The following is an 18,943-nucleotide window of genomic DNA, read 5'->3' on the forward strand; positions in this document are numbered from 1 at the left end:
AAAATCTTGTATTAACTCATACAACTAATCTACAAAGAATATTAAAAAAAAAACAAAAAACAAAACAAAGACGTTTTTTTTTTGCTAACCGGGTGTTCGGGCCAGCTTACGCGCACCTCGACTAATCCCGGGGCCCTGGTTGGAAATTCGACCGGATACCGCCTCGCCAGTGACCTTGAGGGGAATCGAACTAGTGACCATTGGGGAGAAACAAAGACATTCAAACGACCTCACGGGGCATCTTCAAACAACCTCATTGGGTCATTTGTGGTTTTTTCAAATAAAAATAATAATTCGGTTTGGTACTTCCAAACAACCTAGCTTGCACTCACCAAAATAACAACAAAAAATTGAGAGTAATCAAAATAACAATAACAACCATACTTATTATTCAACAATAGACACAAAAAGTTGAGAAATTAGAGTTGAATAAAAAAATAAATAAATAGAATTGTGCACTCACCAAAATTGTTATTCAAAACTAGAGAAATTATTATTTGCACCAACGAAACTATTCTTGTTTGCAATGCACAACGACACTATTCAATAAACTCAAAATCTCTTGAGTGTTCAACCAAACTCTAAACTCTCAATCTCCACAATGCGCTAAACACAATGTCCACAATGAATACCCAAACTCAAACTCAAATTTTGTTTTGGTATTTTGTTTTGGGTTTTGTTTTTTGGGTGTTTTGGTGAGACTCGCGAGAGAGATTATACCGGTTAGAGCGGTTACAAAACAATGGGTAACCGGTATGCGTTGAGGTGGGGGTGTATTGGGCTATTTCGGTTGGACTTCATTGTTGGGCTTGGGCTGGAGACTGCCCAATCGAATTCGGTGGTTGCCCAATACAGGACTCTTATTAAATAGATTGAAACTGTTGACGTACAGGCCCACCAGGCCCAAAAATAGGCCCATTTAAAGCCGGTTATTCACTGCACCCACTTTTCATCAGTCATCACTAGCAGCTTCAGCTGCCAAACGAGACACCACCTCAAAATGGCACTAAATCTGTTATTACCAGCACCACCAATTCCAATCTTCTCACCCCAACCCCCAACACCCAGAACTACATCAACAACGGAACTCCGCTTTTCCCGTTGGAACAACGCCAACGCAGAAAAATTCACACAAAAGCAACGCGCACAACAACAAATCGAGGACGATATTCGCCATACCCGTCGTTTCACTTCCGCCACTCAAATCACTCAAAATTACAACCCTGCCCCTCCACACCCAATCACCGTTAACGAAAACTTCAAGTCCATTGGCACTCCTTCTTCCCCTTCACGTCCTTCAATCCCTGGCAAAAAATCCAAATACTCAAAACCACCAACTGACCACCCGGCATTTTCGAAACCTTCGAAAGTTTTGATATCTAGAGTCCCACAAGATACGCCAAGAGGTGTACAAGTGAGTGAAGATGGAGTTAGTTATAGAGTACCCAATGCACCATTTGAGTTTCAATATAGTTATACTGAAACACCCAAGGTGAAACCATTAGCATTGAGAGAACCACCTTTTGTACCATTTGGTCCTACTACAATGCCGAGGCCTTGGACTGGACGGGCCCCGCTTTCGCCTAGTAAGAAGAAGTTGCCTGAGTTTGATTCGTTTAAATTGCCACCCCCACATAAGAAAGGGGTTAAGCCTGTTCAGTCACCGGGTCCGTTTTTGGCTGGAATGGGTCCTAAGTATGTTCAGTCTAGGGAAGAGATTTTAGGCGATCCCTTGATGGAGGACGAGATTAAAGAGCTTGTTCATGGTTGTTTGAAAACTAAACGGCAATTGAATATGGGTACGTGCCGGTTAATTGCATTTTTGAGTAGTTTATATTGCTAGAATGAATTGCATTATATGTATGTTTTGAGTTTATGGTTTTGGTGTAGGTAGAGATGGTTTGACACACAACATGTTGGATAACATCCATGCTCATTGGAAGCGGCGAAGAGTATGCAAGATCAAATGCAAAGGGGTTTGCACCGTTGACATGGATAATGTTCGCCAACAACTTGAGGTTTGAGCTATATCTTCGTAAGCAGCTTTTTGATGATTCTGTTCTCACAGTATATGTCAATGATATCATGGATTTATTTATGTTTCATTATTAAAACTTTGAGTTTACCAAGGGGAGGCAATACTGAAGGATGAGTGTCAGCCTCTTGAAAACTAGAAAGTAGATAAATGGTATAGAAATGGTCTTATGTATTCATTGAACCTTGAATAAGAATTATCGGTTGGAAACCTTTTTTTTTTTTGGTGCCAATCATACTCTTATATATATATATCATCAAACTACTAGAGGTACACAGTTTGACTGAATCATACAACTTGGCAACTCGGACTTCCGTAGCTGGTGGTAAGCCCAAGCTGCCAGAGAATCTGCATCCCCATTTAAAATTCTACTAATCCATCTAAAAGCAGCAGAGTTAAAACTAGATAACAAGGAGGTAATGTTAGCTATTAAAGCTGTCCATCCCCAACGGTATGAGTTGCCTTGTAAGGCTTGGATTACTTCAGCATTGTCTCCTTCAAAAACAAAATGTTTCACTCTGAGATGTTGTGCCAGCAAAACCGCAACTTCAGCTGCTTCAAGCTCAGCTTCTGCTGCATCCAAGGCCCTGAACCTTCTGACAGCTGCTCCCACTATTCTTCCCTCACTATCTACTGCTATAGCTCCAGCTCCAGCCCACCCTGTCTGCCTGTGATATGACACATCAAATCTAATGATTATACTCTCATTTGGTATAGTTGGAAACCTGAGTTCTCCATTCCATCCATATATAATCAAAATGTTCAAGGAAGCTACTTGTTGAAAAGACAAAGTGGCATCCACTGTGCTTCTTGCTATGGCAAGAGTGGCACTATTGACATAGATATATATGCGTTCAAGTAGCAGTCCCTCCATCTTTTGCACATTTCTAATGTTATCTTTTGGTGAGCTATTTTTTCTACAAGATTAGGTTAGAATTACTTATATGAAGCAGAATTGAGTACAGAAGGTCTCTTATTGAATATAACCTACATTGCCTTTTGGTGTGCAAACGATTAGATTCAATGTAACAAAAGTGAAAGGAGGAGTTGTTTTACAATTTACAAACCATGACTGGAGATCATTGGGCATTTGTATTTTGGTTTAAATTCTCAATTAACTGGATAAATTTTCAGCCCTGTGAAACTGAAGGTGCTTCATAAGTAAGATAAGGGTTGTTATTGAATCGCCCATGTTAGGTTTGGCCTCATTTCTTGTCACATAGGTTCGAGAATATGCATTAATTCCATGAAATCACCTTGAAGACATCATGATTGAAGTTACATTGAGCTCGTGGATGGTGTCAATTTCATCGAATCACATCTAAGGTACATATGGCTTAGATGACCTTAGGTTTTTGGAGAGTATTTATTTTACTTGAACCTAATTTTTTTTTATTCTAAATAAAATTTGTCCTGCTGTATTGGTTCTAAAGTTGCATGAGTTTAAAAGTAATTTCACAGTAAAATAGTAGTGGGCTTTGGAAACGTGTTTTTTTTTTGGAAAAACAGGACGTGGGTTAAGTTGAGAAAACCAACTTGGTTTTCAGGAAGTTTTTAAGGAGAACGTGAACAATGGTTTTACTGACGTTTTTTTTTCTGAAAAAATTGTTCTCTGAATCTCTTGATATTTGATGAGATCTTTGCATTACTGATTTTGATTGATTTTCATATCTCTTCGAATTGTGTTTTGAATCAAGTTTGTTTGATAAAAGAAATACTTCTCCACATCCTACAAATCGACTTCTTGTTGCAAGAACTCGGGGTCTATTTGTTGTGAAGAATTTTTCCCAATACTTTAAATTCAATTTGTGATTCCTGCGAGAGGAGGATTGTTCTTTCACCTGCAAGAGGGGAAAGACTTGGGGATTTCGAGCATTACGTTGAGGAAAGAAGATGGTTAGTTCATGATTGGGATAATGCATTTCTCACTGTGAGTATCTTTGATTCTATACATGTAAAACTTGAAGTTTTGTTCTAGTGTTTTTTCCATTACCTGAGATAGGTGGTGGTGTGGGTTTTTCCCTGTGAGGTGGTTTTTGCCACGTAAAATATCATTTCGCTGTGTATTGTCCTTTTTAGTTATTGCAGTTTAAGTTTAATTTTTATTGCAATTAGTTTATCAAATTAATTGAAATCTACTGCAAGTCTACCGAGGGAATTTCAGTTAGTATCAGAGCCAAACCACTTGTGAGGGTTTTACGACTTAAGTGGTGATCCTAATTCCCCAGGAGAATTTTCAATGGATTCCGATAAGTTTGGTACAGCCAATAAGCCTCCCTTGTTTGATGGGACGAACTTTCCTTATTGGAAAGCTGGTATGGAAGCTTTTCTTCAAGCCCTAGGAGTAGATGTTTGGTTAGCAGTTGAAGAAGGTTGGAAACCTCCAACTGAACCTGTAGGTTCAGGTGCCGCTGCTGTGATTTCTCCTAAACCTAGAAACAATTGGAATGATACTGAGAAACAATTGTCTGTTTATAACAGTAAGGGTCTTAGTGCTATTTTCATGGCCTTGAATCCCAATGAGTTTCGGCGTGTCTCAGCTTGCAAAACCTCGAAAGAGGCATGGGATAAGCTTATGATTGCTCATGAAGGTGATAGTCAAGTTAAAGAGAGTAAGCTTGAGTTGCTTACCACCAAATTTGAGACCATGAAAATGGATGACAATGAGTCGTTTGATGATTTTTTTATTCTTTTACAAGATATCATAAATTCTAGCCAGGCTTTGGGTTTAGTGTATAGTGATGTTCAAGTAGTTCGCAAAATCTTGAGGTCATTGCCTAAGAGATTCAGGTCTCACAAAGATGCTATTCAAGAGGCACATGACATCAAGTCCATGTCTATTGAAACCCTTGCAGGTAAGTTGCGAACTTTTGAACTTGAGCTTGAGTTGGAAAATCCTCAAAAGAATAAAAATTTAGCATTCAAGTGCTCAAATTGTGATTCTTGTTCTTTTAAGGATGTTGCTAATGTAGAATTGACTCATGGCACTGACTCTTTTGATATTGACCATGAACTTGCTCTCATCACTTGTGATTTTAAAAGACTTTTGAAAATGAAACAAACTGGTTTTAGAAATCAAGGGCAGGTCCGTAGTTATAAGACCAGACCTCATTACAAAACCAATACTGTGTCTAATAAACAGACAATTGATCTCTCAGGTGTTTAGTGTTATAGGTGTAAGGAGTTTGGTCACTCTGCCCATAACTGTAAAAATCCTAAAAGATATGTTGAGACCAAGAAGGCTAATGTTTCTCTAACTTGGGATGATAGCGATGATTCTGATTTTGGCGATTCCCAAGATTTTGTTTCTGCTAATTATGTTACTTTTATGACTAGTCTTGGTAGTCACCTTGAGGATGTTGATAGAGTTAGTTTCTCTTGTAGCCATGATGATGTTGAAGATGACTCTATTGTTGCTACAAAGGATTGGGCTGAGTTGTATTCCATGGCTGTCTAAGTGTGTCAAACTTGACAAAGCTAACAAGAGTTTGCTAGTCCAAAGTGATACACTTAATGCTCAAATTTTGCATGCTGCTGAAGAGTTTTCTACTCAATCTGAATTGTTTGAAAAGGAAAAACAACAACTTCTATCTAAAATTGATTTCCTCCAGGTTGAGCATAATGTTGTTGAGGAGAGATATAAATCAGCTTTGACTTCTCTTGAGAAATCCAAAGCTGACTTAGTCTCTACTCAACACAAGCTCGAGGTTTTCAGTAATGGTTCAAAACAGGTTGACCAGATGCTTGGTGTAGGCAAACCAAATGCTGATAAAAGGGGTGTGGGATATATTGAGAAAACTAGTACATCGTCTAATCCCTCTTCTATCACCACTTTTGTGAAAGCAAAAAATCCAATAGTTTTGCCCTCACCAAACACTAAGAACAAGAATAATGTTGTTGAACTTCCTTCACAAAGCCTTTTGTTAAGCCAAAATTTTCTTTTGGTAAAAGGATTTTTACTTGTTATGCTTGTGGTAGGAAGGGACATCTTACTTCATACTGGTGGGGCAATTTATATAATTATCAAGATCCATATTCTTATGAAAATGGTTATTGGCATCCGTTTGTGCCTTTTCAACAGCATGTATATCCTTATTATTGGTCTCCTTCACATCCTAAGACTAAGTCGATTTGGAATAAGAAGGGTGCGGTATTGGCACCCTACTTTATGGGACTAGCACCCCTTTTGAATGATATATGTCATATATCTTCCATTTTTCTCTTCAGAAAATGAATGATATATGTCATATATCATCCAAAGCGGTGCTAGTCCCATAAAGTGGGGTGTCAATACCGTCACCCATAAGAATAAGAGGACAACCAAAAAGAGGAGTGTGAATCAAGCATCACCTCTCATGCAACCTGCCCCACCACGTGTTAAGAATCGTGTTTCTGCACAATCTTATAAGGCAGTTTGGGTGAGGAGAGATGATATTGGTCCACAATTAAAGTGCAATGTTGCTGTTACTGTTTTTCATGCTTCTAGGAAGTCCACTTAGTGGTATTTAGATAGTGGATGCTCACATCATATGACTGGTGATTCTACAAAGTTTCACAACTTAATTCCATTCAAAGGAGGTCATGTCACTTTTGGGGACGGTAGTCAGTCACAAGTCATAGGCAAAGGCACCATTAATGGCCTTGGGCTTCCTACAGATCAACAAGTTCTTGTTAAAGGGTGGAAAGCTAATCTCATTAGTATTAACCAACTTTGTGACAATGGTCATATTGTCAGTTTTCAAAAAGATAAATGCATTATTTCAAACTCTAGTGGACAGTGTGTGATCACAGGAACAAGAACTGCCAATAATTGTTATGCAATTTATCATGAGCCCTTCTCAAATAGGTGCAGTGTAGCTAAACTAAATGAGGTTCAGTTGTGGCATCAACGTTTGGGACACATCAATTTCAAGGATCTGGATAAGATCACTAGAAATGAGTTGGTTAGAGGAGTACCCAAGCTTGGTAGGCTGAGAGATGTTGTTTGTGGACCTTGCTAGATAGGTAAACAAGTTAGAAACCCACACAAGAAAGTCACGCATGCTACCACCACTCTGCCCTTGGAATTAATTCACATGGATCTCATGGGTCCAATGCGCACTTTTAGTTTAGGGGGTAAGCGGTATATTCTGGTTATGGTAGATGACTTTACTCGTTTCACATGGGTTGCTTTTCTTAGAGAAAAGTCTGACACCTTTCTTGAGTTTCAAGGTATTTGTTTGAGAATTCAGAATGAAAAGGACACTCAAATCACACACATATGTAGTGATCGTGGTGGTGAGTTCAAAGAAACTGGTGTGATTGAGTATTGCATTGCAAATGGCACTTGGCAAGAGTTTTCTGCATCCAGTACGCCTTAACAGAATGGGGTGGCTGAGAGGAAGAACTGAGTTCTTCAAGACATGGCCCGAGTTATGCTACATAACAAAGGTCTTGCTAAACATTTTTGGGTGGAGGCTGTCCACACTGCTTGTTACATTATTAACAGAGTTTACCTTCGCCCTGGCACTTTAAACACAGCTTATGAGCTTTGGTATGGAAAGAAACCTAATGTTCAATTCTTTCGTATCTTTGGTAGTCCTTGCTATGTGTGTAGAGATCACGAAAGTCTATCGAAATTTGACACCCGAGGTGATAAAGGTATTTTACTTGGGTATTCTTTAATAGTCGTTCTTTTAGAGTTTACAATGAGCGCACTTACACTATTATGGAGTCGTAAAATGTGGTTGTTGATGATACTCTTGTGCTTGCTCCGTGTAATGATGCTATTGTAGATGATGCTGTGTTTGATATGAGTCCGTCTACATCTGTCTTTGTACCTCTGTCTAGTGTGCCTGCTGCTGCCACATCTAGTAGTAGTACACCTACTCATGATTCTCAGACTCACTTGAACTCCAGTAGTGTGCTCACTAGTCCCAAGTCCACTAGTTCTACACATGCTACACCTGTTGGGGTTGCTGCCCCTTTGGTTGATTTTGACCATGCCTCAACCAGGGTCCAACAACACCATTCAGTTGGTGATGTCCTTGGTGATTTGAACGCTGATTTGCAGACTAGGAGCAAAATAAAAAATACTGTTCATTATGTTTGCTATGTTTCCTTCATAGAACCCAAAAATGTTACTGAAGCTCTTAATGAGGAAGATTGGATTCTTGCAATGCAGGAAGAACTAGGTCAGTTTGTCCGTAGTGATGTTTGGTACTTGGTTCCTTGGCCTTTGGATGTTAATGTTATTGGTACTAAGGGGATTTTCAAAAATAAAACTGATGAGTTTGGTGCCATAGTCAGAAATAAGGCCAGGTTGGTTGCTCAGCGGTACACCCAAGTTGAGGGTATTGATTTTGATGAGACCTTTGCCCCTGTTGCTAGGTTAGAGTCCATCAGACTTTTGCTTGCCATTGCTTGTCATTTGCATATTAAGTTGTTTCAGATGGATGTTAAAAGTGTTTTTCTTAATGAGGAAGTGTATGTTGAGCAGCCCAAAGGCTTTGTGGATCCGCATTGTCCTAATCATGTGTACCGCCTTAAGAAGGCTCTCTATGGCTTGAAACAAGCTCCTAGAGCTTGGTATGAGCGTCTTACTTCATTTCTTTTGGAAAAAGGCTTTTCCCGAGGAAGTGTAGATAAGACTCTGTTTTTGAAGAAAAACAAGGGTGACGTGTTGATTGCTTAAATTTATGTTGATGACATCGTTTTTGGATCCACTTGTGAGAGTCGTGCTCTTTCTTTTGCTGATATTATGAGTTCCGAATTTGAAATGAGCATGGTTGGTGAGTTGAGTTACTTCCTTGGTCTCCAGGTTAGACAAATGGATAAAGGGATCTTTATCTCTCAATCCAAATATGCTAAAGACTTAATGAAGAAGTTTGGTCTTGACTCGGCAAAGCTTGCTCGCACTCCTATGAGTACGACAATTAAGCTGAGTAAAGACTCTTCTGGAAAAGATGTAGACCAGAAGTTGTATAGAAGCATAATTGGCAGCTTACTGTATCTGACGGCCAGTCGTCCTGACATTGCTTTCAGTGTTGGTGCTTGTGCTCGATATCAGGCTAAACCTAAAGAGTCACACTTAGTTGCTGTAAAACGCATTATTCGTTGTGTTTGGGACTTTGGATTATGGTCTTTGGTATCCTATTTAGACTAATTCTGAGATAGCTGGGTACTCCGATGCAGATTGGGCAGGATATGTTGATGAGAGAAAAAGCACATCAGGTGGGTGTTTTTATGTTGGGAATAGTCTTATTGCATGGCAAAGTAAAAAACAGAATTCCATTTCTCTGTCCACAGCTGAAGCTGAGTATATAGCAGCTGGAAGTTGATGTGCTCAACTTCTTTGGATGAAACAGATGCTTCATGACTATGGGATTCAGCAAGAAACCATGACAATTTTCTGTGATAACACTAGTGCCATAAACATAACCAAGAACCCTGTTCAACACTCTAGGACTAAGCATATAGACATTTGTCATCATTTCATTCGTGAGTTAGTTGAACACAAAGAAATTAGTGTGGAGTGTGTCAAAACTGAAAAACAGCTAGCCGATTTGTTTACCAAGCCTTTAGATTCCCTTAGGTTTGAATTCCTTAGGACGTCTATTGGTCTTTGTGTCATTGATTGAACCTCCTTCACAGAATCATGCCTAGTTACCTATAGTTCTTTTTGTCTCCATGATTCCAACTCTGAACTAGTTTATGTTCCTTAAATTGTTTGTCCGTCTTCTGTTCGTTCTTGGTCACAAAATTTTCAACACTTGTTTTGTTAGGCATCTTTTGTGTACCAGATCTATAGTTAATATTTTTTTTCATTTGACACACTGGTTAATTGATCATGCCTAGCCATTGCACCAACATTAATAATAATAATAATAATAATAATAAAAGGTATATATATATATATATATATATTTGCTTGGTGTACCCATGACATGATGGTATTTTTTTCCTTAGTTTATTTTCCAATGATTTATATTGATGATTTTATACCATCTGCTTTGTATAGGCGGGAGTCATTTTTAAATTAAAAATCATCCGATACATTGATTTTTGGATTCTGCTGGGCGTATCTTGCGTAGTTCTATCATAGTTAGGATCCATGTTTCACACCCAACACACTCGTCCACATTTTGTGATGCTTGGTCTAAACTAAGTATTGTGTTTTGTCTATCATCTTCTGTTTAGCATATAACATGGTTCACGATGATAATGTTAAGTTTGAGCCCAAAAACACACACACACACACACACACAACTATGGAAACCGATTGTAGTACATGTTGCAAAGACAGTGCAAAAAGATGCAGGCAAAGCCATGCCACCTCCAAAACAGAAGAAGGTTAAATACACAGAAAGAACAAATGGCTTAAGTGTTAAGAGTCCATGTCATTTTCTAAACTATAGCTGGTATGCTAAACACTTCTTAGCTAACACCAATCATCACTTTGTGTGGATAGAGGATTTCTTGTCCACCTAGTCACCTACATGATTCTCACTACGTGTGCACTTCTGTTTGGTTTGTTCATCAGTAATCGAGAAGATTCCATTTTACATTGCATCTCGCCTATATGATGTGATTTGTATAGTCTTTTCAATACTTTGTATTGAACTTTCAACTTTGTCGATCATATCTCTTGTTTGGGTTAACTGGCTTTGACACTTATCCATAATTCCTTGATTTTATTTTTTATTTATGGCTTGCATGATCATTCCCCAATATGTTATATGACCATTAGTATTTTCATAGCTCTCTCTCAAATATGATGCATCTGTAGACTGAACTTGCATTGAATCACTTTTCATTTTTTTGTTTCAATGCATTCACTTTTTCTGAACACATTACTACTTGGTTTAGTAATGAAGAATACAAATCTCGATTTTATTGGACATTGAGTATGGTTTGTGCTGTTTTTTTTGGTGTGGTATTGAGTGTACATGTCTGCACAGTTTTCTGCCCACACACACACCCCCCCCCACACTTGTTGATAACATGGTTTTCTGCTACCGAATATGTGGTTTCCTGCAGCATGCTTATTCCATTATTTTTTCTGTGTAAATGTTTGATGTGGTCATGGACTAGTTTTGTAGAATTCTTCACCTGCAGCTACATGTTTTGTTTGTTCATGGTTCTATTAGTGAGGGGGAGTTCTGATTCTTGTGAGCTGAACACGCATCCCTACTTGTGTCATTTAGGGGGAGTTCATTTTTCATTGGCTCTGTTTGATAATTCTTCCACTGCTTACCTTTCACTTTGCATTTGATTGTTGTGTGATACTTACCTTCACCTTTTGTCCTTTCGTGACAAAAAGGGGGAGATGTATGTGTTTGAGTGTTTGTTTTAGTTGCAGGTCACTGATCTTATTGCTTCCGGAATTTGGTTCTGTCAAGGATTGATGAAGTTCTACTGAAGAACTTGTATTTTTTTTACGTCCATGTAATCAAATTTGTCTTTAGGTTGGGAAGTCTGGAGATACTATTTGTTTGCATGCTTTGAGGTTTTGTCACGAAATGGGCCAAAAGGGGGAGATTGAAACGCCCATATTAGGTTTGGCCTCATTTCGTGTTACAGAGGTTCGAGAATATGCATTAATTCCATGAACTCACCTTGAAGACATCATGATTGAAGTTACATTGAGCTCGCAGATGGTGTCAATTTCATCGAATCACATCTAAGGTGCGTATGGCTTAGATGACCTTAGGTTTTTGGAGAAGTATTTATTTTACTTGAACCTAAAGATTTTTTATTCTAAATAAAATTTATCCTGCTGTATTGGTTCTAAAGTTGCATGAGTTTAAAAGTAATTTCACAGTAAAATAGTAGTGGGCTTTGGAAACGTGTTTTTTTTTGGAGAACGTGAACAGTGGTTTTACTGACTTTTTTTTTTCTGAAAAAATTGTTCTCTGAATCTCTTGATATTTGATGAGATCTTTGCATTACTGATTTTGATTGATTTTCATATCTCTTTGAATTGTGTTTTGAATCAAGTTTGTTTGATAAAAGAAATACTTCTCCACTTCCTACAAATCGACTTCTTGTTGCGAGAACTCGGGGTCTATTTGTTGTGAAGAATTCTTGCCAATACTTTAAATTTAATTTGTGATTCCTGCGAGAGGAGGATTGTTCTTTCACCTGCGAGAGGGGAAAGACTTGGGGACTTCGAGCATTACGTTGAGGAAAGAAGATGGTGAGTTCATGATTGGGATAATGCATTTCTCACTGTGAGTATCTTTGATTCTATACATGTAAAACTTGAAGTTTTGTTCTAGTGTTTTTTCCATTACCTGAGATAGGTGGTGGCATGGGTTTTTCCCTGTGAGGGGGTTTTTGCCATGTAAAATATCATTTCGCTGTGTACTGTGACTACTGTCCTTTTCAGTTATTGCAGTTTAAGTTTAATTTTTATTGCAATTAGTTGATCAAATTAATTGAAATCTACTGCAAGTTTACTGAGGGAATTTCAGTTATATATTGAAGTAGTTACTTATCTAATAGGGTGAGCTTTTCACATTTTGTGCGCGTGTGTAAGTTTCTTATGAAACATTATCCTGCTGAAACGTTCCTGTTTTCCACAGGAGAAAACCGGGGGTAAAATAATCTATAGTCGAGGAGGGGCACTATTTCTGTTCCGTGGTAGGAATTACAACTACAGGAATCGTCCAAGGTTTCCTCTTATGCTCTGGAAACCTGTAACCCCAGTTTATCCACTGTTAATTCAGCAGGTTCCAGAGGGACTAACACTGGAAGAAGCGAGAGAAATGCGCAAAAGGGGACGAGAATTACAAGCAATATGCAAGCTTGGTAGCTACACAGCCCTTTTCTAAAATTTACACAGGGAAGCAGAAGGAAAAAAGACGGGTAAACTAATAGTTATTCTCTCTGCATTATTAACAGGAAAAAATGGTGTGTACTCTGGCCTAGTAGAACATGTGAAAGAAGCATTTGAAGAGTGTGAGTTGGTCCGTGTAGATTGCCAGGGAATGAATGGAAGCGACTACAAAAAAATTGGTGCCAAGCTCAAGGTAACGTAAATTTTGTTTTAGGTTTAAAATTTATTATCAGTTACCAATTTTGAATTAAAAAATCCCTATGAACTTCAAATTAGCAGGATCTAGTTCCGTGTGTTCTGGTCTCATTTGAATTCGAGCACATTCTAATGTGGAGAGGATGGGATTGGAAATCCTCCTTCCTAAAGTCAAAAGATGACTGTATGGAGGATAGGGAATCTGCTACAGATGGAGCAATAGTCAATCACACTGTTGCTGATGCCTCAATTGTAGCAAACGAAGAAACTACAGAGTTAATTGCTCAAGATAGCTTAACTGACGATGCAACTCTTGAAACGCGAAATGCAAGCAGTTCGTCCTTGTATAGTGAAGGTGTGATAAATAGAAATTTGGGATTGTCCTCCTCAGAAAGTGAAGTTCAGTATTTTTCAGCTACTTCGAAGGATTCCTTTGTAAAGGATGCCTGTGAATCTTTCACCATGCCTGATAGTATCAGGAGCTATGACGCCCTTGTTCCCACTGTTGACAAGCGTGCCACCAAGAATGACAGTGTGCACAGCTCTGATTACGAGTCAGAACCTACTACATCTTCGGCTCCTAAGCATTCTGCTGGGCTTGCTCCTGCATCTGATGGAATAGCTCACGATGAAGGCTCAGAAAGCCTCACTAAGATTGCTAGATTGTGTTCAACTTGTACAGACGAGGTCGTAGTGTTAATGAAGAAAGCTGTTGAAATTGGGAGTGCAGTTATTCTAGATGATGCCTCATTGGATGCTGATATTGTTTTTAAAAGGTCTGTTGCTTTCTCCAAGGCTGCTCCGCCTGGGCCTGTTTTTAGGAACTCGGTCAAGAAGGTCTTGGTTCAAAAACGTGTGAAACATGAAAGCAGTGATTTGGAGGAGGACGTTACAAATGTTACAGAGAAAACGACTGTGAAAAAGAGTTTTATGAATCAACGGATAAAAGATTTCAAAGAAGTTCGTCTTGATACTTTACCTTACGGAAGCCTTGGAGTAGATGAACTTGCTAAATTGTTAGGATAATAATACATTTTACGTAGTGAGATATAAGCTATTCCTGCCTCTTAACTGTTTCCGTTTCCTTTCATTTATTCTTATATACGATATGATCTTTTTAAGCTTCATGCCCTTGCTGGTGAGAACTCAATCACCAGTTCATTTTTGTCAGGTCATAATATTGTCAGATATTGTCCGTATTCCCGTAGTACTGCTGAGTGTGTTAATTTTTTATTGCAACAATAGTTATTACTTATCACATGAAGAGTTGCGAATACATTTTATTGGGGCTTAGAAGGAGATGCGAAGATAAAATAATAATATAGGTTTTGTTGGGAAAAGATTTTGGATTATTGAGATGGATGCCTAACATTCAATCCATCCCTTCAACAAAGTAATGTACAAGTTCAGTAACACGATGCCGCCTATAAGTTCAGGTGTAGAGAGAGTGTTCGGAGGCAATCTACCACCAATTTTCTTTTTGGCTGATGGTTATTAAGTTAGCTTCTAAACAACGGACTTGTGACCTGGGCTGAGGACATATTTCTTCCAGAACCAGTGTTCCTGCCATAATAGAACTACTTCTATTGGAACTTGCTTTGTTGGCAGGAGAAACTAAATGAAGAGGCTCATGATAACAATCAAGGCAGCAAACAGCAAGAAGATACCATAGCGAAGGTGGCAAAGCGATACAAGGTAGCATTGGGCAACCAAAGAGGTGAAGAGGAGATTGATACAGACCACAACACTCTGGCCTGCTGATCTGGTCTCCAGTGGAAACAGCTCACTTGTAAGCAGCCAACCGAGAGGACCCCATGACCACCCATAAGCCGCAACGAACAGGCATACCATTACGACAAGAATTATTCCATCTGTCTTCGGAATGAGTGCTCCTTTTCCAAACTTGAGAGCTAGAATAATGGCCACAGCCAACTGTGTGGAAGTACACCATTAGTTTGCCCTTGCTACATTGAGTTCCTGTTTTGCAATTGCTGATAACTGAAAAATAACACGCAATAAACTACACTTACCATGGATATAATCATCTGGGTACCGCCTTCAAGGAAAAGAAATCTCCTTCCAAACTTGTCGACGACGGCCATGGATACTAATGTGGCAAGAACGAGCGTGGTACTGGTTATGATGGATGAGTATAAAGAAGCACCGTCTCCGAATCCCAAGCTTTGGAAGATTACAGGAGCATAGAAAAGGATGGAGTTCATCCCCGAGAGCTGCTGGAATCCTGGGATTCCCAAAGCTGCTATTACTAATTGTGGTCGGTTCTTTTGTGCGAGGAGGTTCCTGAAGGGATGTTTGATGGCTCTAGCTGCTTCACTGGCTTCAACAAGATCAGCCAACTCTACATCTACGTTACTGGTACCTCTTACTTTCTCCAAGACTTGTCTTCCCTCATCTAGTCTTCCTTGTTCTACAAGGCTGTTGTGGGGTCTCTGGAAGGAAGAGACCACCCATGAACATTGCAGTTGCTGGGACAACTGCTAGACCTAAAGACAGTCTCCAACCCCAAGGATGTATTTTTTCAGTAAAATAGTTGAGGAGCTGATCAACCACCCCCCAAATAGCATTTTGCTTGTCCTCAAGCAAGGATGAGAGAGAAAACTAAGATCACAAATAAGTGATTTATTATACTAATCTCGTTTCGCAGAGTGTGATTGTATTGACCATATGTAATAAGAACTTAAACCACTAGGAATTCCCTAGTGGACGAGCTTAAGCGTCGTGAGAGTTTTCTAGAGAAGGTACTCACAAACTTCTTCTATCTAGTACAAAAGGTCTTGTCTCTTTATTTATTCTTAGAAGTTTATACTTCTCATTAGCGGAGAATAAGGACAAACTCCTTTGAACTTAAAATAACATATGTACATTAATTAAATCATCTAAAAATAAATGCGCAAACATGAGCAATGAAATGCAAAAGCAGAGTCGTTTCCGAAACTTTTGGAGGGCGTCCTTAAGTTGGGTTCTCACAGGGATGTGTTAAAATACAAACTCTCTGATAGATTCACTCAAGTTTCGTTCTCTCAAATGCAGCGGACATTTATATTCCTCACATACACGAATGACGTCCAAAGGAAACCAGGATTAATTGATCACACTTGCCACTTACTATCACACCATCCTATTCCTAATCGAGCTAGAAGTCTTTTATTAGGAGTTACGGGGTTAGGATAATGAAAAGAAAAAAGAAGGAAAAACAAATTCTGATAAGTTGGGTCTTCAAGATACTTGTAACTAGAAAAGAACCTCGTTTTGTTCTTTGCTTCGAATTGTGATTCATTCTTTAGCCCTTTGGTTTTGTGACTCTATATGATTTTGATTTTTGAGAGTTCTAACTTTGCTTTTGTTTTTTATACTCCTTTTGATTTAGAACTTTTGGGAGATTCGATTTCTAACTCCTTTGAGTTTTTGAAGTTTTGGTTTTTGATAGGTCTTTCTTTTCTTTTATTTTATTTTTCAAAGCAACTAACTGATCTGTTTTTGTACAAGGTCTTCTCTTCTCTTTTTCTGATATTCATCAAATTCTCAACTCGTCAGCTAGGTAACCTTTTTATTGTGTGTTGTAACGGGTCAGGAATTTATGGCGAAGAATAAAAATGCTTTTAGAAAATTGTGAAGGCTCAAAAGGGGTAACTAGAGGAAAACTATATTTATGGGTTTTTAACATTTATTTGGCTATATCGATCCAAAAATGGCCTAAATTCTCTCATAAGATATGGCGTGGTGATAAAGCAAGTGGACGTGTGGTCTTTCTATCCGGACATCCTGTGTGCTCACTCAATAATCATTCAGATGAGGCTTTTGACTAGATTCTAACAGGATATGGAACTTAATTGTTCTAATATATCTTTGTCTCGGAAGCTCACTGTATGCATGTCATCCATGAAAAGATGCATAAACTATTATATGTATATTAGTTTAAGTTCGAAGAACGAATCCTTACTCTGTTGCTATAATGAGACTTCTAGACTATTTATTCATCATGAAAAAGGGAAACAAGACTTTTAGTACTAAACAAAAAAAAAAATTTGTCTTTTTCAAATTTTTTTTTTAAGAAAGGAATAAATATACTATTATATCTAATATAAAAAATGCATAGTTTTTGCAAAATGTTGCTATACCACCCCCAAATAAAAATATGTTTTGTTCTCAAAGTATGAAGAGATAAGGAAAGAGATTACCATAAAAACATGAGCAAAAATGGCAGTACACATGTACTCTGTTCTTCGTGATGAAAATATACCACCCCAAAACAAGTTTGAGGCGTGGATTGTTTGATATAAAATGAGAAATATATGGGTTATTGTAATTAGTAGGTTATGTAATTATTCTACTATGAAATTTTTGTGTTTTTGTATTTTTGAAAACATATGTAATGCAGAAAAGAAAAATGAATTTTTTTTGGCATGATGTATTTGTATTACCTTCTACTCATATACCAAATTCTATATAAGAAACAATTAAAACAAGTAGATAAAATTAACATTATACTAAACGTTATACACGTAAGTGCTGAAAGGAAAAATAAAATAAAATAAACCTAAACATCCAACTATACAAACGCTAGGGAGCTGCCTAGTCAAAATCCGTGCGTGACTTGTCATGACGTCGAGAAGATCTTTTTTCTCGCTGACGTCAGGTCCTAGAGTGTCTATCACTATGTGAGAGCGCATCTCTAATTTTGTGTAGTGTCCTTGTGGTACTGTGCTGAAAACGTCGCTGCTCCTGTTGGAAAGACTGCTGCTCCTCTATGAGGGTTTGCTGTGTCACTATAATGACTCGCTGCCCTTGCCTGAGTTGGTGGAAGTGCTACTGCAGAATACTTTTGCCCTCATGGATGAAATGAATTCCGTCCATGGGCTGAGTGAACTGGCAAGTGGCACCTTCAGCGAAGTAGTCCATTGGCGTAGGTGTGGGAGTAATGCGTGCGTGCTCGGCGGCTCTTGCGATAGGTGGATGCCAGAATTACTGGACGCAGTAGGAATAGATATGACCAATGGCAGTGTCCTTGACCTCCACTAGAGCATCTGTAGCAGCGAAACGCCAGTGCTGCATGATCCTAGTGACTAGCATTGGTAGAGAAGTGGTGGACCTCCTAGGTTTGCAGAGTTACTCCCAGACAAAGGTGGCGATGCAGAAGTTGTTCTTCTGTTCCTGAAGAATCTTCAGGATATGGAGAATCACCTTACCGATCAGAAGGCTTAACTGAGCCTATTAAGTTGTAGGATGTGTACTGCCAACTGATTCCTTCGTAGCGAACTTTGAAATGCGCAGTGTGACGTGGGGTTTTTCCTACCCTCAAGAAGCATTTTTGCCATCATAACGTCGATAGTCTTGTTGTCTGGGGACTGTTTCGTCTATGTATAGACTTTCAGAAGAATCCCCAGAGCCTCACTCACCACCTTCTTAGTGAGCTCGAAAGTATTGCCCTCCATGACAACCATGACGCGGTCTTCCTCCCCTCGTTGAATGTTGTTGTAAAACGAAAGAGTGAGAGAGGGAGAATAACTCGCGTTCTCCATCAAAATAAGAGACTCCCATCCTCTTCTTCTAATCTCAGCTTTGAAGTGCACTTCAAACATATCGGAATTAAAGAAGGGTTCGAAATTTTGCTCCGGCACAATTTTTAAGACTCAAGCCATTTTGGGTAGGAGTTGATGAAATCGGGGTAGTTAGTTGTAATGAGGGTTGAAAATGGAGCTTACTGTAAAAATTTGGAGTGGTGGGATTGAAATTGGATGGGAGATCGCGCGGTGGTGTGAGGTGGACGCGCGCTGGTATGGTGCGGCTAGGGTTAGGAAATTTTGGGGAAAATGTGGGTCAGTCGGGCGGTCATGTGGGTTATAAGGGTTAGGTGGCACATGACTTTTCAAGAA

General features: G+C 38.8%; 1 protein-coding gene and 1 pseudogene across 2 annotated transcripts; one reads left to right on the plus strand and one right to left on the minus strand.

The window, feature by feature from the left end:
• The first annotated feature begins 941 nt into the window (after positions 1-941).
• CAF1 (RNA-binding CRS1 / YhbY (CRM) domain-containing protein) lies at positions 942-14,170 on the plus strand. Its single transcript, XM_086602134.1, has 5 exons — positions 942-1,799; positions 1,891-2,018; positions 12,601-12,826; positions 12,920-13,047; positions 13,134-14,170. Exons 1-5 carry the CDS (start codon positions 1,001-1,003, stop codon positions 14,073-14,075), a joined length of 2,223 nt encoding a protein of 740 aa, XP_086458260.1. The 5' UTR covers positions 942-1,000; the 3' UTR covers positions 14,076-14,170.
• Positions 13,225-18,589, minus strand: LOC147510069 (sugar transport protein 14 pseudogene; annotated as a pseudogene). Its single transcript, XR_015215991.1, has 3 exons — positions 18,467-18,589; positions 15,080-15,668; positions 13,225-14,981 (listed from the first exon to the last, which is right to left on the minus strand). The product of XR_015215991.1 is annotated as a sugar transport protein 14 pseudogene (transcript).
• Between the last annotated feature and the right edge of the window lie 354 nt (positions 18,590-18,943).

The sequence above is a fragment of the Coptis chinensis genome, chromosome 3, assembly GCF_015680905.1.
Source record: "Coptis chinensis isolate HL-2020 chromosome 3, ASM1568090v1, whole genome shotgun sequence".
Classification (NCBI taxonomy): Eukaryota; Viridiplantae; Streptophyta; class Magnoliopsida; order Ranunculales; family Ranunculaceae; genus Coptis; species Coptis chinensis.

What these genes read in the sequence shown, in the direction of transcription:
- CAF1 (XM_086602134.1), top strand. Translation starts at nt 1,001, where the DNA reads ATGGCACTAAATCTGTTATTACCAGCACCACCAATTCCAATCTTCTCA. An exon ending in ATGTTCGCCAACAACTTGAG is followed by an intron (nt 2,019 to 12,600) that starts GTTTGAGCTATA and finishes TGTTTTCCACAG; the next exon opens with GAGAAAACCGGGGGTAAAAT. An exon ending in ACAAGCAATATGCAAGCTTG is followed by an intron (nt 12,827 to 12,919) that starts GTAGCTACACAG and finishes CATTATTAACAG; the next exon opens with GAAAAAATGGTGTGTACTCT.